This window comes from Martes martes, assembly GCF_963455335.1.
Source record: "Martes martes genome assembly, chromosome: 7".
NCBI lineage: Eukaryota > Metazoa > Chordata > Mammalia > Carnivora > Mustelidae > Martes > Martes martes.
The window spans coordinates 113,815,134-113,841,556 of record NC_137894.1 but is presented as its reverse complement, the minus strand read 5'-3'; the positions used below and the strand labels follow the sequence as shown (position 1 = coordinate 113,841,556).

Genomic DNA, 26,423 nt, shown 5'->3' with positions numbered 1-26,423 from the left:
TCGAAGAAGAAGAAAGGCATTTCTTATTTTGGTAGCTCTTAAAACCACTATGTATTAGGTTGAAATTGCCCACATCTGACCTTTTTTTATTAACCTGCCAACACGGCAATTTGGGATGATTCATAATTGTATATGCTAGTACTTTTCTCCTACAGGTCTCTATGGCCCAAAAAGTCCTCTTCACGCTTCCCATGCTATGGTTCCTTGTTCTCTTACTTCCCTACCTATAGTATTGCAAGAAGATCCAGTCTTCATGATGCCAAATAAATAAATGGCACCTTCCCTGGGAAATCTTCGCTCATCCCCTAAGAAATGAACTCTTCCTCCCTCTTCACTACCCAGACACTGCGCTGGTGCTGTGTTAGACATTCTTTAAATTCTGCCTTAAGTTTTAGGTAGCTGCTTAATCTCTTTCTCCCTATTCGTCTGCAAACTATTTGAGGTCAAAGACTAAGTCTTATTCCCTTTTGTGCCCCTGAAATCCAATACCAGGCTTTGTATAAAGTGGATCGAGATCTTTAAAAAAAAAAAAAAAAAAAAGTTTGTTGAATGAATGAACAAATAAGTGCTTGGAGCCGGAGTGGGGATGGCCTTCCCTCCCATAGTCAGGCTACAGCACGGGAAGTCCCTCTAAGTCTTTGGAACCCAGAGGCTCAAGGGCTTCAGGACCACCCCAGAAGTCAGAGCGGGCTGCATGCTTGGTGTTCGTTTTGAGTCATAGACCTTCCTTCACACACCCCAAATCACCGGAGAGCGTCAGCCCTGGCCGGCACAGCTTTCACCTGCAAACAGGCTGCCCTTATTGAGGGCTGCTTACTTGCTCCTCCAGGGAAGCTGTGTGTGGGGAAGCCCATCCTTGCCAAACCCTCCACAGTGCCCTGCCAAGTTGAGAGTCATCTATTACCCCAGGCTCATGAACAGTTCAAGCTGCCCCAGGCAGGGCTGCTCCAGACAATCCTAGGTTATGAAATTTTCTTTTCTGAGGGCACTGGGGCAATCATGGGAAATCTGAAATGCCCAACAGTGAAACTGTTCACCCCATGAGTGGCATGGGATGGGACGGTCCCCAAGCCCTGAGATGTTCCTCTGCCACCCAGGAGCTGACAGGAGTGAACTATCAATGTATCAGTGCATCCATCTATCATGTGTTATTGGATCTAGAGGGGAAATCACAGTTTTGACTTTTCATCTCAAACGTGGACATCTTAAACATCCAACTTGCCCAATTTTCAATATGCCTTTTGTTATAAAGAGTAGACAAACCATACTTCCTCAGAATTCAACTTCAGGAATAATGACACGAGTGTGAATCAAAACAATACCATTTTCTTTCAACTGGACTATTTTTTAAAAATAATTCTCCATGCTGGGACACCTGGGTGGCTCAGTTGGTTGGACGACTGCCTTCGGCTCAGGTCATGATCCTGGAGTCCTGGGATCAAGTCCTGCATCAGGCTCCCAGCTCCATGGGGAGTCTGCTTCTCCCTCTGACCTTCTCCTCGCTCATGCGCTCTCTCATTGCCTCTCTTTCAAATAAATAAATAAAATCTTTAAAAAAAAAAATTAAAAAAAAAAAATTCTCCATGCTGGTAGGGCTGCAGGAATGAGAGTACAAATTGGATTAACCTTCTTGGTGGGAGATTTGAGATATAGCAAAAGCCACTAAAATATGTGTTTCTTTTGATCTAGCATTCCACTTCCAGTCATGTATTCCAAGGAAATAATTTAAAATGCTGTCAAACCCTTGTTTATAAGAATGTAAAAAAAAAATTTTTTTGGCAATCTACAAGCCCAAATTACCAATAGAAAACCATGCAACTATTAAAAATGATATAGATTGATGTTCCATGGGATTGTAATGGATTATAAACTTTAAAAAACCCAAACACTATTTACAAATGATGTTTTAAAAGAGGAGACTATAGGGGCGCCTGGGTGGCTCAGTGGGTTAAGCCACTGCCTTTGGCTCGGGTCCTGATCTCAGGGTCCTCGGATCGAGTCCCGCATCGGGCTTTCTGCTCAGCGGGGAGCCTGCTTCCCTCTCTCTCACTGCCTGACTCTCTGCCTACTTGTGATCTCTCTCTGTCAAATAAATAAGTTAAAAAAAAAATAAAAGAGGAGACTATATTTAGGCATAGGAAAAAGACCAACATTACCAGTAGGAGGTGGTATTATGAAAGATTTTAGTTTTCTAAATTTAGTCTTCTAAATTTCCTGAAATGAGTACGTGTTACTTTGGTGTATTTAACAATATTTTTAAGTGGTCTGAGAAAGACTTCCCTGAGAGATGACTACTTTTGTTGTCTAGGGGTCTGGTCTCCACTTTCCAAACTAGGAGGTGGGGGTCCAGCTGCAGGGCAGGGAAATTCCTTTTCTCTCCTCCCCTCCACCCTTCCCCACCTGAGGGGGGCACTTCAAAGCCAGCCCTTCCCCCAGAACTTGTTCCTTCGTCCTCCCCTCATCAGTCTTCAAGAGAAAGGTAACAAGCCCATGGTTGACCCCAAGTTGACAAGGCTGCCTTCCCCAGCATTCCTTACCTGATGGGACATGCTTCTGCCTGTTCTCCAGCGAAAAAGAAGACTTACCTCTCGCGGAAATAAGCAGTCTTTCCTTTTTACATACATTTTTCCTTGTGGGGGAGCAACTCCTGCTGCTTTGTGAATTTTCTTATCACGGTCTGGTTGGCACAACTGAAATGCCTCCTCCCCTACACCGTGCTGGGCACTTCCCATTCTTCGAGATTTGAGTCCTTTGTTCCCCCAGTGAATGGTGTGATTTCCCTGCCAGGACACTGGTTTTTCCTGTGCCTGCAGCTCCCTGGTTGGAACAGAGACTGAAAGGCAGAGGGAGGACGGTGAGGGCCTTGGGAGGCAGGCGGCATCTGCGGGGCTGGGATATGGCGCATGGAAGGGAGTATCACTTCCGCAGAACTACCTGGCTTCAAGTTCAATCCCAGCCCCACCTCGGGCAGGTTAATGCACCTCTTTATGCCTCAGTTTCATTATAGGTGGCGTTGGAGTGCTGAGTGATACACACACAGAGTGCCAGAGCTCTGCCTGGTACGGGGTGAGCGCCTGGACAGATCCACCGGTATCACCGTGACTTTGAGAAGCTGGTGAAATGCTCTTCCCTTCACCTCCGTGCAATAAAGGGCAGTGATGTTTGTGTGGACCCGACCTGAGGACTGGGGCTACTAAGTGGGGAGACTTGGCATGGATGCTCCTAAAACGTTTTCCCACCTGACGCTAAGTATTACAAAAACACATCCTGCCCATTAATTACCAACCCAGAGCCAATTCAAGAGTGGCCTGATTTTTTATCCCCAAGTTCCCCATCTTCCCTCTTCTCGCTCCCTTACCACCTGTCGTAGCTGCTCGGATCCAGTCGGCCTCTCCGCCTCCATGTGCTCTGCCCCCTGGTCCTAGGATCTCCCCGTCACTTTCCCTCCCCAGACCGTGCCTTCCATCGCCCCGTCTCAGAGAAGGGTTGCTGGCTGCTCGCTTCTTAACGTGGTCTCCGGGTACAGTGTGTTTTATCCCCCTGACATTCCTCTTAGGAGATGGAGAGCATGTCCCCCCAGAAAAGGGGAGCTCACTAACCATTGTTTCTTAACACTGTCAGACCACTTCCAGCCACACAGAAGACAGTCAAACCTCGCCACTCCTCGCTCAGAGGGCCTGGGCCGCCCAGCCTCTGCCCCCTCCTTCCCTCAGCCCTGGGCCCCACTCCTTTTCTTCTACCCCCAACCCCGCACCTGCTTTCTGCTGCCTCGGCACCCACAAGCACGTGTGGTGTCCCGCCCCTTAGCCTGGCTGTGTGGCCCTTTCCATCTAAAGGATGTTCCCTGACTGTGCCTGGGCATAGCTTCCCTCATCACGGAGGCACGCTGTTGGAACTGCCCGCCTTCCCGCCGCAGGTTCCGCGGAGTCCCAGTGCAGCACAGTGGTGGTACTGAGGACGTCTGAAGAGACACGGAATCTGTTTCTAGCAAGGCCTGTGCTCTCCCGTCCCTGAACAGCACACTCCCTGTCCCGTCTCCTCTTGCTAGGGACCCCTCCCCTAGAGCTGAGGCTTCGTCCCATCATGAGCTCTCACCACATATGCTCTTTTCCATCTCAGGTTTCTGCAAAGACTGTCTGGAAGGATCACATCTCTCACAACTGCCTTCATAAGAACATTTTTTTAATTATTATTTAGAAATGCAGTTATATACATAGAACAATTAAAATTAAATTAAACTTTGTACAAATATTAAAATACTATCTTCACACCCACTGCAATGTACAGGATACCAAAAAATATATATATAAAATAAAATAAAGCAAACCCAAACTGATTGAGTGACATCCTGCACAGTCAATGATGCACGTGTCGTTTGAAACCATTATATAGGAGTACCATTCTGCAAAGGATTCCATAGTGGTGTGATAAGAAGCCAGGGCAGGGTGTGGTGGGCTGCCATGCAACCCGCGTCCATCTCTCCTCCTGCCTGGCAATCTGAGTGCTTGGCCCCTACATGCCCTCCGGCTAGCTCTGCTGCCCAACAGAGGCCTCAACCTGGAGGTTTTCATTCAAAAATTTGATTAGGTTTTCAACTGGAGACTGAGAGGAGCTGCTTCCCAGCAAAGCTGAGCCTGCTGCCTTTTCCTGTCCAGGGAACCAGCTACTCTACCACTCGGTCCGTGCTTCTGCCAAGCAAAATCTCTTCCAGCCCCTCCATAGGCACCGGTAATGACTGGCCTTCTGCTGAGAGCCAGGGGACCCAGCAGCACCCCCGAGAGAAGCCCCCAGCATCACTGTCCTCAGCAAGCACATCTAGAATTAAGCTATAAAGCCTGTGTACCACTTCCCTTCTGGGTCCTTTATTCTCTGTGAGGAGGAAAGAAAGGCAAGGATGTAGAAGTGTTTGCAGCATATCCCATTCTCTATGTGACAATGTTCCCTGCGAGTGGAAGAGACACTGCTGTGTGGCAAGCAGGTGCCTTGAGAGCTCAGGCAGAACTAGGAGGGGAGAGGCTGAGTGCCTGTGGATCCCTATGCCAGCACTAAAGAAGCAGGAAAAGTCTACCTTTGTCTTGCCATCAGGCTTCTCCACAGAACTTGAAAGCTGGGTGGAAAGGGGAGAGGAGGAGGAGGAGGAAAGGATGAATGGGGAAGACAACATGAGCTTAAGTTCTATTTGCAAATGGAGTGTTAGTAGAATGCACATTGAAATGCCTTGCAAAGCCAAAAGAACCTGCAAAGTGGCTAGGACTCAGCCCATTTCACAGTTCACACCAGTGAAACAGGAACACAGCACACAAAATTCAGAAATGGCAAAACAGAGAGCCTATCTGCTAAACTAAGGCATTGAAAGGGACAGAAATCTTAAGTGATTTTCACCACATACTGGCCCTTGAAAATCTCTGGCCTGTGACAGCAAGTCACCAGGATATAAAACCTGCACTGAGTCAGCTCATGTGTGCAAAAAGACACTTTTAGTCCTTTGGTGTGGGCCATTCTCCTGGACAAGCCCTCTGCTGGACTCCCCTAGATGTGAGCCCTGGAAAGCCAGGCCCTGGGCAGTTTCTCCCACCCACTCTAGGCTCTTTTGGCAGCCTCCTGACTAACAGCCTGCCACCTGCCACCACCCTTGTCTTTCCGCCAGGCTCCACCTTGAGGCAGCTGTGGAATCCCTAATCCACAAAGCCTGGAAGCCCTAGAAACATCAGCACCTGGCTGATGGCTGAGAAACTGCTTCAGAGAAGTGCAAGATGAATGGGAGGCCTGGGCAAAGCCAATGACGTTGGGGGTGGGGGGGGGTGGAGAGTGCTTACACTAACTTCCCATTTATCCAGACTTTCTTTCCTACCAGGCAGGCAAGTCTGGGCTTGTGATCCCTAGGATGGTGTTAATGGTGGCTGAGGTGGAAGAAGGCTTTCCTTTTTTTTCCCCCAAGGGCTAAGCCGGTCACCCATGTGGCTGAATAAACCCAAAATAAACAGCACAATCTCTCAGGGGGGAAAACCCAGAGTAATGATATAAAAAAGCGTAAGAGCTTCCATTTTAAAAAATATTCTAGACGATTATTCTGGCTGTGAGCCCAACAGTGAGACTTTGGATCCCTCCACCATTTGTCCCTGCTTTCTTTTCTGGAGGAAGACAAGGGCACCCCTGCAGGTAAAGGAGAGCCCATGTGTGATGAGGCAACTAGGGTCCGTAGGGACCCCACCCTCCAGATGGGCCCCGTGCCAGCCCCTGCTGGCAGGCATGTCTCCGGAAACAGCCTCTTTGGAGGCCAAGGACAGGCCCCCGGTCTTCTGCAGGTCCCTCAGAGGCCTGCATCCCAGCACCCCTGCCAACCTGCTCCAGATGGAACCACGCCGGCCAGGGCTTTACACACAGCATGTGAAGGCTCCTGGGGGGGAAGGGGAGAGACATGGGGGTGCCCGCAGGCCCAGCAGGCACTGCCCTTACCCTGAGCAAAGGAAGACTACAGTGGTGCCAGGAGGCTGGGAACGAGCGGGCAGTAAAGTGCGTGTGAGAGGGATGCAGGAAGCTGAGAGGAGGCCGTTCCCCTCATTTTTGTGGCCGCTCATGCCTGGAGCTACCCTGTTCTGTCAGGTACTGAAAATATAGGGGTTCTTTATTGTTTTCACCACCCAAAACAGAGCGGCTCAGGGACAAGCAGAGGTGCAGGTGGGGTCAGTGACAAGTGTCTCAGCCCCAGTGCTTCAAAAACAGAACAGAAGTAAGCACTCCTCCATGCCACATCTTCTGCAGATGGCAGCAGCCTGGCTGAGCTCTGCCACCCTGGCCCTGGTCAGCAACCACAGGCGGCTGAGCGCGAGCCCCCTGGCAGAAGTATCAGGGAGCATGGAGCCCACCCCCTTCAATGGCAGAGCCCTGGGGCCAGGCTGCCTGGCAAGCTTTCACCCACCGCAGAGCAGCAAGGTGGGGTGTCTAGGACAGTCAGCCCCTCTCCAGGTGCGCGGGGAGAGCGGGGAGTCGTCCATCAGCTGCGACACGTGGAAGGGTGGCAGGGGAAACACGACTAGGAAAAGCAGCAGTGCAGCAAGCAGCAGCACGCTTCCTGGGCACAGTTACTAAGGCACGTGACTGTGGTGACGAGGACCCTCAGGACTGGGGCGAAGCTGCCTGCAGCTGCCTGGTGACTCGGTCTGTGCCTCTCAGGCTTCCTTCGTCACCGCGAACCCAGAATGGGGCAACTGCCCCCAATGCCAGTGGCCACGCGGGCATTCCGCAGCACCTCAGCAACTCTCCCGTCCCAGCGATGATTCACGCAGGCCCCTGTGGGCAGCAAGGAAGCGGAGGTTGCCAAGGATCCAACCCAGGAGGCAGCAGGACACTTCCCCTTACACTCCAGTGAAATAGAGAAAACCAAGGCCAGGAAGGCCGGTGCTGGAAGTAGGAAGTGAGGACTTGCATATTAGGAAGACAATCATTCTCAGCCACCTTCCTTCCCTCCCTCAGCATCTTCTCCATGCTTCTTGGAACCTCAGCAGGGCCAGGATCCAGCACCTCTGAGCTGGACGGCTGGGCGCTGGGAGAGCTTTGGCATGATTTTCCACATCCTCCATCCTCAGCCAAAGAAATGTGCCACCAGTATCAACCAAGGGCAGGCCAGGGACCCACATTCTCGCCCTAATCAGAGCCACCTTTGGATCTGCTCCTGCTAAGGGCAGCGGCGCCAGGCCAGCCCCAGCCCCAGCCCCAGGCCCGGCACCCTGTGCGGCAGAGGGCAGCAGTGCAGCCACTGAGGCTTGCAGGACAGCAACCAGCCTGCATGACAGGGGGACTGGAGGGGTCAGGGGTGGGGGAAGGCACAAGTAAACACAGCGGCTCTCAGGCCCGCGCGGGCTGGTGGGGTCTGCCGCCAAAGAGCTGGCTGCAGGGGACCCGGAGGGCTCAGGGAGAGGAAGAGTTCTGTCCAGCACATTCAAATATGTCCCCGACACAGATGGGAAGGCCAGGCTAGGCAAAATGCCAGCTCCTCCAGCTGTCCAGCAGGCAGATGGCGAGAATCTTCCTTGAGTTTCCAGCAAGGTGGGCGTGGAGGCCCTCAGAGATACAGAGATACACAGATACACAGGTGGCAGCTCAGGTATCCGGGTAGGGTGGCTGGAGTACAGGGTGCTCAAACCCACAGGGAGAGGGATGAAGGGCAGAGAGGACCGTCGCAGAGAGGAGAGGCCCATGGCAGCGCTCATGCTTCTTTCAACAGTGGGATATCTGCAGGAAGAAAGATCGGAAAGCACAATAGTTACCCCCCTGGGGCTCTCTGCGGCACATCTGACCCCACTTCAGGGTCTCCATGCAGGCCTGGTCTGAAGACATAAAAAGCTTCACTCAGGGGCGTCTGAGTGGCTCTGACAGTTAAATGTCTCCCAACTCTTGATTTTGGCTCAGGTCATGATCTCAGAGTCAGGAGACTGAGCCCCACGTGGGACTCTGCACTCAATGGCAAGTCTGCTGCTTTCCCTCTCCCTCTCTCTTCCTCTGCCTCTCCCCTCACTCACGTTTTTTTTCTCTCTCTCTCCCTAAAATAAATTTAAAAATTTAAGGAAAAAAAGCCTCATTCATACCCTTCCAACAAGTCTAAACCCCTCACCCCTTCTCGAGGCCTTCCTTGTTCATTTCTCCCTCTACACCTGCTTAATAAAATCTGAATATTCAGTCTAGTATTCAAATCCCCTCTGGTCTCACCACCTTGGACATCCTCTCTGCCTTGACCCTGCTGGTCTAGTTGCTTCTCTTTCTATCCTTAATCTCACCCTATGAGGCTGCAGACCCCTGCTCAGGTCCCACCTCCTCCTTCAGGCCACCCACCAGCTGTGTGATACTGAGTAATTCACTCCCCTCTTTGGGTCTTGGTCTCCTTTTATGTCCACTGGGTTACACCAACACCTCGAGGTCCTGATTTTCTCTGGTGCTGTCAGGCCCTGACAGCTCAGTCCGCCAGCAACGAGCTGGATAAACTATGTGCCAATCACTCCGACATGGGCACTAAAACTCTTGGTTCCGTTATTTTGCAAATATAGGCCTGATCTCTCCAAAAGATTGACCATCCACGGAGGCAGACATCAGGTTTCACAAGACTTTCTATCCCCTCAGAAACCTAACTAGCACTGGTGTGGATGGGTTCTCAAAAATGCTTGTTCAAGGGGCACCTGGGTGGTTCAGTGGGTTGAGCCTCTGCCTTCGGCTCAGGTCATGATCCCAGGGTCCTGGGATCGAGCCCCGCATCGGGCTCTCTGCTCGGCAGGGAGCCTACTTCCTCCTCTCTCTCTCTCTGTCTGCCTCTCTGCCTCCTTGTGATCTCTGTCTGTCAAATACATAAATAAAATCTTATAAAAAAAATGCTTGTTCAATAAATGGAACAAAGAAAGGCAGCAAGGAGAAGAAGGGAGAAGAGCAGGCCCTGTCCAGGCTCCTGAGGAAAGGTGAGGGCCAAGAAGTGCACTGGGGACAGGCGTCCATAAGTGCAGACACATGATACCTGTACAGCTGGCTCTCCACGGGGTCACTGGCTTCCACCTTTAGACTCAGGTCTAGCGACCCCTTCCTAGTTCTCTATCCCACCAAGAGAAAAGGCATGCTGCTGACTTCAGGAAACTCTTAAACGTGATCTGCATTCAAGAATTTCCAACTTCTTTGCTTTCAGATACTCTAAGCCTCAGACATTAACTGGGCCCAGGACTCCCAGGGCAGTTTCCTCGCTGGCTTTCAGAGGAGCCTGGTTAGTGCAGAAGCTGCCCTGTCCAAAGGGAAACAGCTAGGTTTAGGCCTCATCCTGAACCACACTGGGGTTTCATGTAAAGATATTGTTTAAAGTGATGGAGTCATTCCTGATATTCAACGCTTCAGGTTCCAAAAAAAGGTCAGGAAGCAGCAATTTCCCTCACAGATGGCCTGCCACAGAGAAGCCCAAGTCACCTGTGAGGCAGCATGGCACTGTGGATTATAAACACAGGCTTCAGAGCCAGATCCATCCAGCTTCAAATGCCAGCTCAGTCACAAATCAATGGGAAAGTGACATATGTTCTGGCCTCAGTTTCCTCATCAGTAAAGTAGGAATGGTAGTAACACCTACTTGTCATGATCACTGTGAGGTTTAACTGAGATAGGGCAGGAGAACGATCACACAGGAGAGGCATACTCCTGTTTCAAATGAAACTGCTGAACGCCCTGGGAGAGAGACCAGCTCCAATTTTCACTATAATATGACCCCATACCTCCTTGTCACTCCTAGGCTTTCAGGAACATAGAAATTGTAACAGGAGAACAAACCCCGCTCCCGCCTCCAACCAGCTGTCCTCCCTTTGATTTAGCACAGCCTTGTAGCCACAAATAATTTGGAAACTCCAAACTATCAAGATTCACAAACAGTCAAAAGTCTCCTATACAGAGCCCAAAGCCCCAGCAGGAGATGAGGGGGAGACCTTATTTTATAGGCTAGCCCCCCAGGTATTAGCTTCCTTTGCCCCCAGGACCCCATTATTAGAGAGGCTCACAGTCCTTCCTCACTCCCCACAAGGCCCCCAGGCGGCTCCTAATTCATGCTCAGTGCAGACCACCTACCATCTGTGTAGTCCTCCGACGTGAGGGATAAAAGGCTTTGTATGTCACTGTTCTCTGAATCTGGGGCTTCTTTGTATGCCACTCGGCTGTTCCCTGAGCCAGCCACCCAGGAAGAGGTGGTCGCCTGATGCACCATCACAGTCTCAGAGCCCTGAGAACCCCAGGCTTCACACAGTCCAGACTGGCCCGGGGCCTCCTCCTCTCCACCAGCAGAGGAACAGGCCCCCTGGTCCTGCAACTGCGGCTCCCTTGGCCCGTTCCTCCCACTGGGCCCAGACCCTTCTGACAGCACGATCTGCACCCTGGGGTCAGCAGGTGGCACGCAGTGACCGGAACTGCCATACACAGCTTCCTCATAGGACGGGAGCGCAACCTGGACTCCATCCACCATGATGGACACCTGGTCGCCAGATACTCCCTGGTCGCGCCTGCAGCCAAAGGAAAAGACAGAGGAAGAATTAAAATACACAACTAGATGCCACAGCACCAAGAGCACCGACCATTTCTGAGCACATATAGTATGCCAGGCACAGCACTAAGTGCTTTATCCCACTGAACCCTCACCTGAGCCCTGTTGGGAACAGATTCACTAAGAGTGCAGATGAGGCTCAGAGAAGTCAAGTAACCTGCCCAGTCACACAGCAGGTAAGGGAGGAAGCTGGGATGTGAATCCAGTTCCGTCTGCTTCCAGAGACTCTGTTCTTACCCTCTGGGCACAGGTACCCAGCCCTCTCGACCTGTGCAGAAACTAGGAATCTAGAGACCTAAAAATAATGCCATCATTCAGCACAGTTGTAGAAATAAGAGCACAATGCCTGCATCTATCTGCAGATACACTGTCTGAAGACTTGAAGTGGATACACTCTATGGCATGGGAATTAAAGCTCCATAAAGTGGTTTTTAAAAAAAGGAGGGAGAAGAAGCACTCTGAGACACTGGAGTTGAAATCTAAGGAATTTTGTTCTTTTGACTCAGTTACTTTGTCCTTTTTTAAAAAACTTAATTGTATGTAAATTATAACACAAACAACACACAAAAATAGAAAAAATATACAGCTTCTTATTTTATCCCAGAGGTAACTGGAGTATAGTCCCTACTAAAGTCAAGACAGAGAATGCTGCCAGCATCCCCAGACACCCTTGTTCCCGCTGTCCCTCTGATCTCCTACTTCCTCACACCGAAATTAATCACTATCCTAACTTTCATGAAAATCATTCCTTTGCTTTCTATCTCAATAGTTTTACTGCCTAAACATGAACCCTTCAAAACCGCAACTAAGTTCTGCACATTTTCAATCTTGATGTGAGTGGGACATACAATGAATGTGTGTGTACATATGTACAGGTACACGTGTACATGTGTGTCTGGCTTCTTTTATTCAGCTTGATGTGTATGAGATTTATTCATGCAAGCACCTTTCTTGGGATCACTTTTTGATACACACACACTTTCCACCCCATCCCCCTGCCTCCGATATTTTGAAAGTATGTTATTTTTTTGCTACATAAAACATTATTTGGCACAGTCCTCCCAAGAACATCCTCTCCTATGTAACTGCACCATCATTACAGCCCTGAAATTGAACAATGGTCTAAGACTGTAATACACATTTTTCTAACTACCCTAAAAGAGATGTTTCAGCTGCTGTCTTGTCTGTTTTTTTTGAGGATCCAATTATGGATCATGCATTGCTGTTAGTCCTATTTCATCTATTTTCTTCTAGAATAGTCCACTCTAGAGTTTCTTTCATGACACTGACACTTTTTGTAGGGTCCAGGCTGTTTCTCCTAGACTGTTCCACAATCTGGACTGAACTGTTTCCTTGGGATGAAGATCCCAAGTCAGTGTTTGCCTGGAACACTGTGTCATCTGCGATGCGTGTCCTTCTCAGTGCATTATGTCAACGACACAAAAGGTAAAGGGCTGGACTGTTGTTATTAGCTCTGGATTTCCTCATCTGTACCTGCAACAAAATCTGTGGCGCCCAATTCAAATGGCGCAGACACTGTGAGGATGACAGAAGTGGTACTCAGAAATGCGTGGGGGTTTCTGGAAGGAAGGGAAACTAATGGCAAGGGGGCAGAGAAAGCAGTGTGTATTCTGCTATGTGCTTAACTCCTGTTACTTAAAATGCTTTTTGTTTGTTTGCTTAAAACCTAGTATGTGCACACAGCACAAAATTTAAACAGAGTCCCTATTAAAAACCAAATCATTCTTCTACTCAAGTCAGGAAAAATCAGCCCATTACTTTTAACACACTTACCAGATAACTACAAGAGGAAAATACTCCCTAATTTGAATGACTGGACAAGCAGATCAGCTTGACTTTATGTGGAAATACCCGATTCTTTCAAGTAAACAGTCCCCTCCAGATCCTCTTTATTTTACTAATTGTTTAACAACCTTTAAAAAAAAAAAGCTGCAGGGTGCCTGGGGGCTCAATCGGTTAAGGCTAAGCTGGGGCCTTCTGCTCCTGTTCCCAGGGTCCTGGGACTGAGCCCTAAATCAGGCTCCCAGCCAGCTCTGCGGACAGTCTGCTTCTTCCCCTGCCCCTCCCCCTCCCTACCTGTTCTCTCAATCTCTGTCTCTCTCAAATAAACAAGTAAAATCTTGAAAAAAAAAAAATAGCTGCAACCTGCTCCCCCAAACGAAACATAAAAAGGAGACAGAAAAATCACACCTAGAACATCAGGACTTAGCCTGGGCCTGGTCTGTAAATTCCAGACCAGGAAGCATTTTATTTAAAACAGTTTTGTTTGCTCCTCTGGGCCTGTGGATGGCGAAAGGGACTGATGAACGGCTGTGAGCGCACACAAACCATTCTCAGGGGAAAGAGGGGCTGCCGGGCCAAGCTAGGCAACCCCAGAGGCCAGGACAGCCCTGGAGAGGAGTCCCTCCTAAGGGATACACGCAGGGCCAGCCCCTGACCATCTGCCACCCACCCCGCCATCTCATCTACCTAGTCTAGGATGACTTGTGGCTAATGCACTCATGGAAGAAGAAAAGTAACAAAGGCAGGCAAAACTCCCCCATTTCTAGTGCGGTATAGTGCAGTGGCTGCCAATCCTAGCTGCATGTTAGGACCACTGGGGAAGTTTTTAAAAAAAAAACACACTAATATCAAGGCTCCCACTCCAAACCAAATTAATCAGAATGTCTGGGGGTAGGCGCCCAGGTGTTGGTATTTGTGTTTAACTCCCAGCAGATGCCTCTACGTGCAGCCAGGATTAGGATAGAGGGACAGGGCAATGGCTCCCAAACATGAGTCTACATCAGAATTACCTGCAGTGCTTAAGAAACTCAGTCACTAGGTTTCAGCCCGAGTTTCTCATTCAGTTGGTCTGGGGTGGGGCCTGAAAATCTCTATGCCTAATAAGCCCCCATGTGATGCCAATGCCACTGGAACCACACTTGGAGAACCACCAATGTAGGGCAAATGACGTGGCTCAGGGATTGGACATATTTAACTCTCCAGGTGGTCATCATCTAGAGGGATGACCCTGACTTAACCTCTCTGAGCCTCAGCTTCCTGATCTGCAATATTCCTGTGAGGATAAATCTAATGTGGGCAAAGTGATAAGCACAGGACCAGACACATCCAGGAGTCGAACACACAGGAGGGTGTTCCCTTTCCCAGGGCACATACGGCAGAAGAGGCTGCTGGGCTCGCGAGCACCCCTGTGCAGTCAGAGGCCAGACCCCATGACACGCCTCCCCCCCACCCCACCCCACAGGGGCTTACCTGCTGTGATGGAACGACTTCAGCTTCGGCTGCAGCAGCACAAACAGCACCACGAGGAGGAGAATGAGCGCCACAGAGCTGGCAGTGGAAGCCACTATGGACAGCGTGGGGACCCCCAGGGACGTGTGGGCATCTTTGTCTACAGAAATAAACCATCGTCAGGAATATGTTATACCCAGACCCAGAACACAGAATCCCCACAGCTGACCTCATCCAAGGTCCCCTGCCTGGTACCACAGCTCGGGCCCCTTTAGAAGTTGACATGAGGAAAAGTGTTTACATACAAGGAAAGGGGCCATTTCCCCATCCTATTTCTAAATCTAAAATTCACTTCAGACCTGTGTGGGCCATCTCACGCCTAACTTCCCCAACCCCCCGAGATCTGGCCTTTACGAACCCCTCCTGAGGCTGCCCTGAGGACCATCAGGCTGGTGGACATCTACCACTTCCATGTCCCCGGCCTTCTACAGTCTGAGGTCCCGCCCATGTTTCCCGCACGTGGCAGGAAAACTGGTAAGAACGGGGCTGTATAACCCGGTTCTAAGATCCCGTGACTTCAGCTGTAAATCTCAGGCTGGTCCCCAGCCTTCTCTGGGGTGTCATGGTCTTGGGGCCCGAGTGTGAAGCACAAAGACGGCTGTCTGACACACGCTTTCCTGCAGGCAGCTGGAGTTTCCTGTCATGCACGACAGGCGGAGGCAGGAGGGGGAGTGGTCTTCTGTCCAGCTGGACTGTAGCTCTATAACAAAACAGTCCATTTCCATTCAAAGTAAAATAATATAAAAGAGACACTCCAGAAGGTGTTAGCAGAACACGGTCAAAGGTCACCAGCACTTGGCTGGGCAAACAGGAGATGCTGAGCATCAAAGGGACTTTACATAGCAGAACAGATGCCTCAGTAAAGCTACAGAGCCCCTAGGTGGCTCAGCTGAAATGCAGCAGGACACACACCAGCAACCCCAGATGTCCTGCACAAAGACATGAAATCCCAAAGGAAGGGAGGCCGCTGGGCATCAAAGGAGTTATACTGCCCCGTGGCACAGGTGCTCTGGAGGAAGTAGGCATCACTGCCTGTCAGTTTACAGGAAGCAGAACCCCAGCAGCCCCCCTTCCCATCTGCCAGACTGACCCTCGTTGAGACGGCAGCTGATCTCCATGGCTGGCTTCCACTCTCCATTCTTACAGGTCAGGTACTTGTAGTCACCTTTCAACATGTAGCCTTCGGCACACAGGTACTCAATGACACTGCCCGCATTCAGGGGGTCTCTGCAAGGCCGGGGGTGGCAGATGTAGCCACCATTCTCTGGCTCTGGGGGCAGCGAACACACTGCAAAGACAGAGAGAGTGCACAGTGCTATAGTGCTGGGGTTTTCCAGTGGGAATCCCGTCCACGACGATGAGCCGGATAGTTCCACAGGAGGAACCAAGAGCCATTCCCTTGGAAAGGCTGTTGGCCAAACTCTGGAAATTCAGGTTGCCAAGGACACAGGGAAGCACGTTTGGCCACAGGGAAAGTCTGGCTGCTTGCAACATTGCCGCTTTCCCTTGGCACGTGCCTGGAGAGGACTGCATCCATAAGGGAGTGACAGACTCTGACAAAGTTGTGAACTCACAGAGATCTAGCACATAATATGGTTTTGATAAAACCTACTGGGACACACAAAGAAATCAGAGTAAAAGGTGGTAAAATACGGTCAGCCTGGGCAGGAGACACATTACCCTTGTTTCCAGCATCAATACGAGCGAGGAGTCCATTGTGTGATAAAAATGCGCCTTCATGGCCTGAGAGGGGATATCTGATGGATTCCTAGGCCCCCTCTCAAGCCCCCACCTTCTGACTGGAGTACTCACTGCCAGCACTTATCTTATAGTACTTTTACTTATAGTAAAAGCCACATGTTTTGTTCAGGTAGGACTACTTAGCTTTAGAAATACCTTCCCCTCCCATCCTATTTATGCTGACAGCTCCAGGAGATGGGGATCATCACGCCCCTTTGTCGATGAGCACACTGGCCCACAGAAGCTAAATGACTTGTAGCCAAGCGTAAGGTAGCGTATAGGGCAGACCTACCCGGTCGACTCTGTCAGAGTAGCTCGAGAAGAAGGGGACTCTGATGCCATGGCCTGCCCTTCCAATCCCGGACAGATGCTGCAGAATGGATTGGGGGGTGTCCCTAGCTATAATAGGAGGGACACAGCAGGGGCACAAAAGGAAGTGCTGTTTGGAAGGCTGGGCTGCGGGAGAAGATGTGCTGGCAGGATGGCCGGGTACCATGAACTTCAACTTTCCAAAAGCCATACTAATACAAGAAAGATAAAGGGGGGGCGCCTGGGTGGCTCAGTGGGTTAAGCCTCTGCCTTCAGGTCATGATCTCAGGGTCCTGGGATCAAGCTCCGCATTGGGCTCTCTGCTCAGTGGGGAGCCTGCTTCCCCCTCTCTGCCTGCCTCTCTGCCTACTTGTGATCTCTCTCTCTGTCAAATAAATAAATAAAAATATTTTTTTTAAATGCTTAAAAAAAAAAAAAAGATGAAGGTTTCCGAAGGACATCTGATTTTGCTGACAGATACCCTGCCCCTATCCTGACTATCACAAGAACATCTGTATGAAAATAAGAACTGCTGGTTTTTCTGTTGTTTTTTTTTCCCCCACTTCCTCTAACAGACCTGGAGTCTGACTGTGCCCCATCCTGTTCACTGGCCTGCCCACCGCTCCCTCGCACACAGATGCCCTCACAGTCTCTCACCAAATACCACTTCCCTTCAACCTGCAAACTGCTAGTAAGCAAACTGACTGCCAGCCAGGCGTGGGGGTGGGGGGTGGTCATGTCAAAGAAGAGCTGATAGCTCCTTGCCTACAAGTGGCTTATTGCTGAGGTGGGGAGAAAAGATTCATTTGCAAAGATTCACTAGAAGACAACGCCAGGGTGGGTGGCCCAGGGATCCACAGGAGAGGTGTGGGCAGCTTCTCTGTTCTCTGAAACTAACAGATAAGACTAAATAAGCCAGGGACACGCCCTCTCCAGATTCTTCCCACGCCACCCACCTCACCCGAAGTCTTGAACAGGAAGAGGACAGACCCACCACACTCCTTCTGATGCCTCCTCCAACTCTAGCCAACTGGTTCAAAGAAGCTGGCCAACTGGATTTCCAAAGAAACCTCTACAAATGGCTTTACTTTTTACACTCCTTCTTTTGTTCAGGGCAACAAGCCTGCCACAGATCCCCTGGCTCTCCTAGCACTATGTCTAATTGGGGCATTTCCGAGGCATAATTAAAGCTGAGCATTGCAGGGCAGCTCCGTGAAGCAGGCAGGACCCACTCACAGGTCCAGTGTGCTGGGGAAAGGTGGTCTCAGAGGAAGAACGGCTCATTCTGAAGCCACTCCACCTTTGCTGGTATTCCTGCCCATAAAGCGCACATCTGCACGAATCTTTGCGAGGAACCCTGGATACCACCGAGCATTCATTTGATTAGTGAAAAAGAATGAGGTCTACAAAGAAGTGACTTGCAATTTAATTTCATTTCAATTCAACTAGTATTTATTGATTATTACGTAGGGGTCATTGTGCTACGCTCTGAAAAAGGTTAAAAAAGATAAGCACTTCAGGTACCTGGAGCCGAATAAGGATATGACAAATAAGTATACACATATATTTTAAAAGTTGTTTTCTTTATGGCTTCTGGGTTTTGTGTCTAAAGGACATTTTCCCTTCTCTGAGGTTATACGCGTACCCCTCAGTGTTTTTTAGAGTGGGTCTTTGTTATGTAAATAATTTTATGAGGGAAAAAAAAAAACATAGGAAATACATACACATGATATATAAACCCTCTCCTGCCTCTGAGTCATTCAGTTCCTCTCTTCAAAGGCACTGCACCCATTTCTTTCATATTCTTCCAAAGATACTCCATACACAGACATTCTAATACACCTCAAAGAACATGATTAGTGCCACAAGACAGGGAGCACAATGCAGGAGAGAACACATCTTGCGCGGGAGAGAGCAAGCAAAGTTCAGGGAGGGGGCAGCATTTCAAGTGGGGCTTTATCTCATCAAAAGAAGGTTTAAGCAAATGCAGAGAGATAGGAAAGTATAGGTAAAGCCTAGATAATATCAAGCAGCCCTAGTTAGCTAGGTTGCACAATACAACAAAATTCAGAAAAAAGTGACAAGCAACGAAACAATCTTGCAGAGGGCCTTGACTGCAACAGGTGTTTGTACTATGTTCAAAGGACAAAGGGAGCTTTTGAGGGGTCTTGAGAGGGCAGAATTACAAGAGAAGCTGAATCTGATCAAAGACGGACAGAGTTCAAGGGAGCCTTAGAGTAGGTCAACAGTAGAGCAATGCCAGCATGGTAAGTGCACGCACTTATTTTATGTTACCTATCACGGTCAAAGGGGACAAGCTAAATGCATCGGGCTCAGCATTTTGCAAAGAGGCTGTCCCGGGTCCGAGGAAGTAAGGAGGCTGTAGAAGTAAAAACGAAAAGGGGTGGGTAGGTGGAGGCAAGGTCATTTTAAAACACCAGGAACACAAGAAAAAAATACTGCCCTGCTGCCCAGTCAAACATGAGAGCAGAAGAGTCATGGCAAAGAGCAGATGTTCCAGAGGACCCTCTCAGTGATGCCTGGGTTAACAAGAAAGGGAAGAACATCAGGAAGAGCAAATAATCATCCAGAGTCTTCTGGAAGCCACCCTTCTGGGCAGGAGGCTGACTTACTCTATGCATCAGGCTCTCTCTCTAACAACCATTGGTCCACAGAGGGAGTTTCAAGCTCTGTTCTCAACCGCAAGAAGACAATGAACTCATCTGATTTGGCAAAGCTGCATAATTTTTAAAAGAGAGCGAGAAAGCCAGAAGATAGAAATTTTACAGGAAAAAAATCAATTAATTCTCCTTAGCTTCCTTCTCTGCTTTCCATTATCTCCTACAGCCACTTAGGCCTCCAGTGAGCACAGGAAGCAGCGAGGTAATTCTTCAGGGGCTGCAGAGTGCCTGGCGCACAGCAAGTCATTCAGGGAAAGGCCATCCAACTGGTTGGGGAGGGGACAGATGCAGTAGATGCAGAGGAAGCTGGCTGATCTTCCACTCCAAGTCACTGCAGCCTCAAACACTCGGTAGAAAACAAGAACCCTCCATCAGCCCTTCTAAATGGGTTTTGTTTTTGTTGTTGTGGGGACCAGCCTCTTAGGAGGAGGAGGAAGAGGCAATAAACAAAGCAAACTCTGTAAGATTCTATAACAAGCAAATCAAAGGGAGCTCCAGGAAGGGGCCCAGGATCAAACTGTTCAGTTTAACAAACTGAACAAGCACTTGAGCCCCTGCAAAGGGCGGTGTAGGGAGGAAGGAGTACTACCGCCAGCCTGAGGAGGGGAAAGAGATGTGAATTTTAAGACTCAACAAAAGAGGTTTCTGGCTGATGTCAGTTCTCAAGAAAACACCCTACTCCCAAACACTGGGACTGAGGGCTTAAGAAACTGTCAGTGTTCACTTCCAGGTTTGAAATAATGCTTTAGACTAAATCAGAGGAGTAACACTGAGAATACAACTGAGCACAGAGAAGTAGCTGCTTAATCAAGGTATCCAAAGAAAGGATGGCCAGAGAAAAGCTTTCCCTGGGAATTCAGGGGACAAGAAAAAGGCTCCCCCAAACCCAGCACACAAACCCAGCAGCTGCAATCATCAGGGACACCACTGGAAGCAGTACTGTAAATGTCCCTATTTGGTTGTGATTTCATCAAAGGACTGGAGCTCACCTCTCCCCACAAGCCACCCTAGGAGGGCCATAAATGTCCATGTGACAGGACCATGTGACAGCCTTTTGTGACCCACAAAAGGTTTAGAATTTAGAGAAGACAGACTCACATGTATCCAACTCTAATGTAAATCAAAGAAGGAAGTGTTAAAAGGTTAGCTTTTCTACTAGCCTGACACCTCTTACTCATCTGAGTACTGGTGGCAGCTGGAGGAAGGTAAGACCCCAGGGCAAAGAAAAACAGGATCAAAAAAATAAGGAGGGGAGGAAGGACCAGATGGACACCACATATCTAGCACAGCACTGTCCAACAGAAATATAATGTAGCCACACAGGTAATTAAAAATTTTCTGCGGGCCACATTGAAAAAGTAAAAGGAAACACATGAAATGAATTTTAATAATCTATTTTATTTAACCTACTATATGTAAAATACATTAGTGATTACATCTCAACATGTGATCGATACACAAATATATTAATGAGATATTTAATTTTTTTTTCATTATTAAGTCCACACTTATAGTCCATCTCAAGTCAGACTAGCCACACTTCAAGCTCTCAGTAGCCACATGGGGCTCAGAGCCTGTACGGGACAGATTGTGGAGGAGAGTCTGTGTCTGAGAGTCAGAGGAGGTGTCTGGGGATGGGAAAGCTGTGGGGAGGGTCCAGAGCCACGCCCCAGGGTAGGAGATAAGAGATGATGCAGCAGATATGAAGGGAGCCCCGGGCACTGAGGAGCCAGAGAAAAATCAAGGCAAAAACAGACAAAAAGGTGTTTGGATGTGCAGTCTGGTGTTTTGGTTTTTTTTTTTTTCTTTTTTGACATAAAACAAGGAAAGTAATAATCACTGCAAACAGATAGCCTATTACATGTGCCAGGCACTCTTGTGAGCTGTCTCTTAACACGAAGCAGGTGCTATATTATTTCCTAAGAACAATGGGGCTCAGCTGAGTTGAGAAATCTGCCACAGATCACACATTAGTAAATGACGATGGTGGGCTCAGCAGGCACTCTTGCGCCTGCGTGCCGTTCTGCGGCTCGTCCCAACATGCTAAGCCCAAGCTTCTGGAACGTCCTGCTACTCTGTATGTGACAGGACAAGTCATCCTATAGTGTGAAAAAGCTAGCTCATACAGAGGTGCCATGAAAACCTCCCAAGAAAGAAAACCTCCCTGGAATGGACATTCCAGACAAATGTAGAGGCAGGGGTGGGGGACTAGTGATCACATCTGACTATAGTTAAAAGCTTTCTTCTGAGGCAGCCTTTAAACAACTCAGTACTAACATTTATTGACCAACTACTAAATGCCAAGCACCAGTCCAAACACTTTACATATGTAACTCATTTAAGTCTCACAAAGACCCTGTAAGAAACATAATTACTATACAGACTATTAGATGAGTAAATTGAGTGAAGTTAAGAAACTTGCTCAAGGGCACCAAGCAGAAAGGGGCAGAGTCAGGATTTGAACCCAGGAAGGCTGACTTCCCTTTGCACGGCACCGGGCAGAAACAGAGGGTCTCTGAGCCCAGCTTCTCCTCCCATACCCACATCCTGGAAAGGGAGCTCAGTGACAAAGACAATTTGGGTACTGCCTGTGGACAGTGGGCTCTATGACACAACAGGACTGAACCAGATGTCCTCTGAGGTCTCTTCTGACATTTGCAAACTTGTCTGAAGTTGGCTGAGTGGCTGGCCTCACCCCTACCCAAGGTTCCTTTGTCAAAGTCCTGTAGCCGGGGTGGTTTTCAGCCAAGCACGAGGTATGAGGTGCTTCTCCTGAAGAAACCTCTGCACCCCTCCGGGCAGATTCCTGCCTCGGGTGTGTAGTGGGAACAGGAAAACAGCAAGAGAAGAGTTCTCTTACTCAAGTGATACCCAAGGGCTGCTTCTGTCCCCGGCATCCCCCAGCTTTCTACCTTCCTGACCCCCCCCCCCCCCAGCAAACAGTCCAAAGTCTCAAACGATGGCAGCAAGAGGGCACAGACAATTTCTCATGCCATTTGCAACCTTCCTCTCCTGGAAGACAAAACTTCTCAGCACTCAGACAGGAAGCCATTGTCCAGCTGGGATCCCTTTTCTCATGAGAACTTCCCACGCGCTGGGGGAGGGCCAGACTGCCACAGCTCAGGCCTTTCTCGGGGTGTGGCCCTAGGGCTGGGGCACCGGAGAGAAGGGGGGACCCACCCATGGTTTAGGCTGCCTCTACTGCTTCTCCCAGGCCCCCACCCCCATTTTCCCCGACAGAGGCCTAGGGAAGTGGGACTGGTTTCAGAGTCTGTCAGTCTTGTCTTAGGTCTGGGTCCCTCCCCGCCTCTCTCTCCCCCCCGCACCTCACAGGAAAGGGGAGATGCAAGCCATGGGTTCAGAGCCAGTGAGGAGGACCATCTTCACGGCACCCTGCTGCAGAGAGGAAACTCCTAGAACCTGGAAGCAGCCAGCAAAGCCCTCAGCTGTTTTGAAAGAAGGGGTGTTTCTCTCCCCTGCAGGGAACCCTCACCTGAAAGCACATGGATCATCTGGAACCCCACCCGTCGTTGGAGATTGAGTCCCAAGTCACCAGCTCCAGAAAACCATTCCAAAGAGCACTGCCAGGGAGAACAGAGCAGCACAGGGTAGCACTCACCAGCACAGGTCTGGAATGAGAGCACTGGAGTCACACTGCTAACCGTTACCCCTGTGTGGGCTGGGCCCCATCTTCCCATTCCTGTTCCCTTGCTTGTAAAGTAGGGAGCCTAAAGCACAGTGTCTACCTACAGGGCAGCTGTGCGCATGAGTCACAAGTACACAGGTAAAGCGCCTGGTACCAGGTCTGTCATATACTAAGTGCTCAACAAACAGCAGCTTTATTACCCTCCTTTGTGTTCCCATAACACCTGCATTCTTCTCTATCAACTGCAACAATTACCTTCTCACAGGTCAGTCCCCGGCCCCCACACCTACCCATCCAAGCCCCGGGGCAAGTATTTGTTCTGCTCATTTCTTATCCCCAGATCTTGGCACAAAATCTGGAGGACAGAAGATGCTTGGTAGAAAACTGCTTTGACTGTGTGGGCAAAATTCTGCCCACATTTCAAGGCACTGTCATGTTCCTGATTTGACATGAGGCAAGGACAAGTAACAGCCAAGAGAATTCCCCCTGCAAGGTACAGCTCATGTTCTCTAAATCTGGTGTATACCATGAAAACTTCCTCCTGACCTGACAGGATCAGGGCCAGGACAGGGCAGAGCATGGTCTTGGATGTCACCCAGAAGAGTTTCGGTTTGACCCAGGAGCCCAATCTGCAACCCTGTCAACAGCCAGAACTGTTTTGAGTATTATTACTCCTTGACAGTCATTCCTACCCACAAGTAGTGTTTAAGAGGAAGGATAAAAATGCGACCTAAATGATACTCACATGATGTCTGGCACATATCAGGAACTGATAAACTTTACATTCATTTTCACGTAGCAAACCAGACCTTTACTTCTGGTTTTTGGAATGGGGTAGGGCAAAGGCTTTGGCAAAAATAAGAAAACAGGTTGTTGGAGGACTATGTGGCTCTCTGGAGACAGGACAGGCTGAGAAAAGAGCAGGATGAGCCCTTGGTCGGGGGGTGTTGCTTTACTTTCCCCTTGCTCCAGCTCAGTGACACCGGCCCCTTTCCCCACTTGCCTTCTCAGCAGAGCAGTCTGGGCTGCTCTCTTGACTGACAAATGGCCTCCATATGGCCTCTTACCCTTTTACCTCCTCCCATTCTTGCAGCTCAGGGACTCAGGGGAACAGGCTGCCAGCTATGGCCGTGCCCCCACCACTCCCCCTCCTACTGTCATGAGTGCTAAAGGAAGGGCAGCCACGAGGACCACTGGCCTTCATCCTATTCCCTCCAGGCCTGGAGCATCACCCAGTGCAGTGACCTACAGAGCAAAGCCCACATGACAGTGGGATGACAGCAGAGCTGGCAAGCCAAGCCATTCCATGTGCATGAACAAATGTTACTATGCATCCCTTGACAGCGGCAGTGATGAAAGGGTTAAGGGAAAGAAGATGATTTTTTTTTTTTTTTTCACCAACTGCTACTTCCTGGTCTCACCTCCTTCACCCTACCATCTAACTAAGTTGTACATGTGTTTGCTCTCCCCGCTCAGAATCCCCCATCTCCAAGAGGATGCAGGCTAGTCCTCTGGAAGAAGGTCCTCGTCTGCTGCCTAGTGCACTGTTCAGCTCCAGAAGGGTCATTGGTAAGCAGGTGATAATTAGCTCTCTGGCTTGGAGTCTGAAGCAAGGCTGAACTCAGGCACGAAGATCAGGGTTGGGGTTTCATTTCCAACTCTACTCGTAACTCCTAATGCCAAGGCCAGTGCCAAGCATACACAGTAGGCCCTCAAGAAACATAAATTTAAATTTAAGACAGATTTAATGATTTCTATTGTCCAGCAGGGTGGAAGTAGAAGAGAGGAGGAGAATGAACATGTATCACCAGCTGCCACCCTGGGCACTTCAAAGCTGCCATCCCATTTAATTCTCCCGTCCTACCAGGAAGGTGGTAGAATACTCAGTTTGTTCAGACAAAGAAACGGAAGCTTTGAAGAATTTAGTAATGTCTGAGGTTACCTGGCTACTAAGCATTACAAGTCTGGATTCAAACTCTAGTTTGCCCTTCTCGCTCTTACACAGAAGCTCCTTGATTACAGATGTGAGCAGAAAAATTTACCCCAAGACCTACAAAGGTATAACATGGGGTGGGGTAGGACTGACAAAAGTTGCAGTGTCCTGTCTGGAGAAGAATGTGAACTGGCGAGTTTACCTGTGCCCGGAGGACTCAGCTCAAATCTCAAGTGGGCCCACATTTTTCGGGAGCAGTGGCGGGGGGAAAGGCAAGACAGTTTCCTTCACTAATCCCTGAGAGTGACAAACAAGCTATTTAGGGACTGCAGTTACCAGAGCTGCAAGAGGAGAAGGTATGGGGGCATTTTCAGCTAAGAATGCAGTCTTCCTAGAAGGATGTATGAAAGGAAGGTTGTCACTAAACACAGAACAGGTAGGTGAATTAGAATTAGACAGTGGGCTGATTTCTGGGCCAGCTCCTGGAACACAAAGAGTCACTGGGGCATCTCTGCCAAAGCCCCAAATAATCAGCCTCTGCCATGTGCCACCAAACAGTGACTTGGGCAGTGTTCTGCTTCTCTAAGGTGCTCAACCAAACACTGTTACTATGGCCCTACCCAACTTCAAAGAATAAAAGGAAATAATCGGTATAAACTCTGACTACAGATGGTGACAGAGAGCAGGTGTGGACTAAATCAACCAACAAAACACCATAGTTCCCTGAAAACCACTCACCAGTAACTGAGGGGCAAAGATTTGAATGGTCTTTCTAAAGAAAGATGTGACTGGGTCTCCTCATGACATATAAGGCGTAACTAACAGACTGAGTCTGAGCTGTAAACATGAATTAAGGGAAATCCCACTGAAGCAGACTCAGAAGACTAGAAGGAGAGGACAGAATGGACAGCCAGACCACTCAATGTCCACTACCCAAAGAACTATCAGTCACAGACCCCTAGCAGAGCATCTCAGTGGAAAGAATCCTCATTTATAGGCCCCAGGAGGGAAATATGCATACTGCATCTCCTACAAGAAACTGATTACTCCTACAACTCAGTCAATGAGAAATCGTCATCACCATGAACTGTTGCTTTTCTCCAACGGACTTTAGTTCAAAACAACCCCTCCCAACTTCCTCCTCCATAAAATAAAGTTCCTCTATTTTGTCTGTTGGACTTATCTCTATGGTTTTGTCATAGTTCACATGTCCCGAATTGCAATTCTCTGCTATTCCTAAGTAAACCCATTTCTGCTGGTAAAACAAAGGACTTTATTTTTAAGGTTAACAAAGGCACGCCATGAAGTAAGCCTTGTACATTCTGTGGGGGCTCAAGCCGGGCTTGACTTTACCATAAGACAGGGACAGGAAATATAAAAGGAAAAGGTTTTTTTATTGTTGCTGTTGTTTAGGGGGAGTGGGGGTAATGAAGCTCTTACAACCTTTGAACCAATAGGTATAAGGCATACAGTGACAATGGGCATAGGCAGATGGGAATCCACAGTTATAAAGTCCACTGATCTGGATATTCTTCCTCCTCTGTCTTGTGGGGGATGGGATTCTCTTCTTGAAACACTTGATCTTAAACCACTCTGTCTCACATGGCCACCACAGAAAACACAGCTTATCAAGACTTCTTGGTTTCCTTTGTACCTCCTAGAAAGTGAACTTACCACCCTGTGCCACCATCAGCTGATCAAGGATAATAAGGAGTCAAACTCTCCCAAGGGTTTTTGTTGTTGTTGTTGTTG

The 26,423-nt window shown here is 49.1% G+C and overlaps 1 protein-coding gene across 2 annotated transcripts in view; it reads right to left on the bottom strand.

Annotated features, from left to right (window-relative positions):
- Positions 1–4,165: 4,165 nt before the first annotated feature.
- SUSD6 (sushi domain containing 6) overlaps positions 4,166–26,423 on the bottom strand; it is a 97,521-nt gene continuing 75,263 nt past the window's right edge. For both annotated transcript variants that reach the window (XM_080808583.1, XM_080808584.1), the window contains 4 exons: positions 15,453–15,650; positions 14,324–14,462; positions 10,582–11,009; positions 4,166–8,232 (listed from right to left, as the gene is read on the bottom strand). In XM_080808583.1, the coding sequence (XP_080664709.1) occupies positions 8,207–8,232; positions 10,582–11,009; positions 14,324–14,462; positions 15,453–15,650 (791 nt within the window). In that variant the 3' untranslated portion in view covers positions 4,166–8,206. The remainder of the gene's footprint in view (positions 8,233–10,581; positions 11,010–14,323; positions 14,463–15,452; positions 15,651–26,423) is intronic.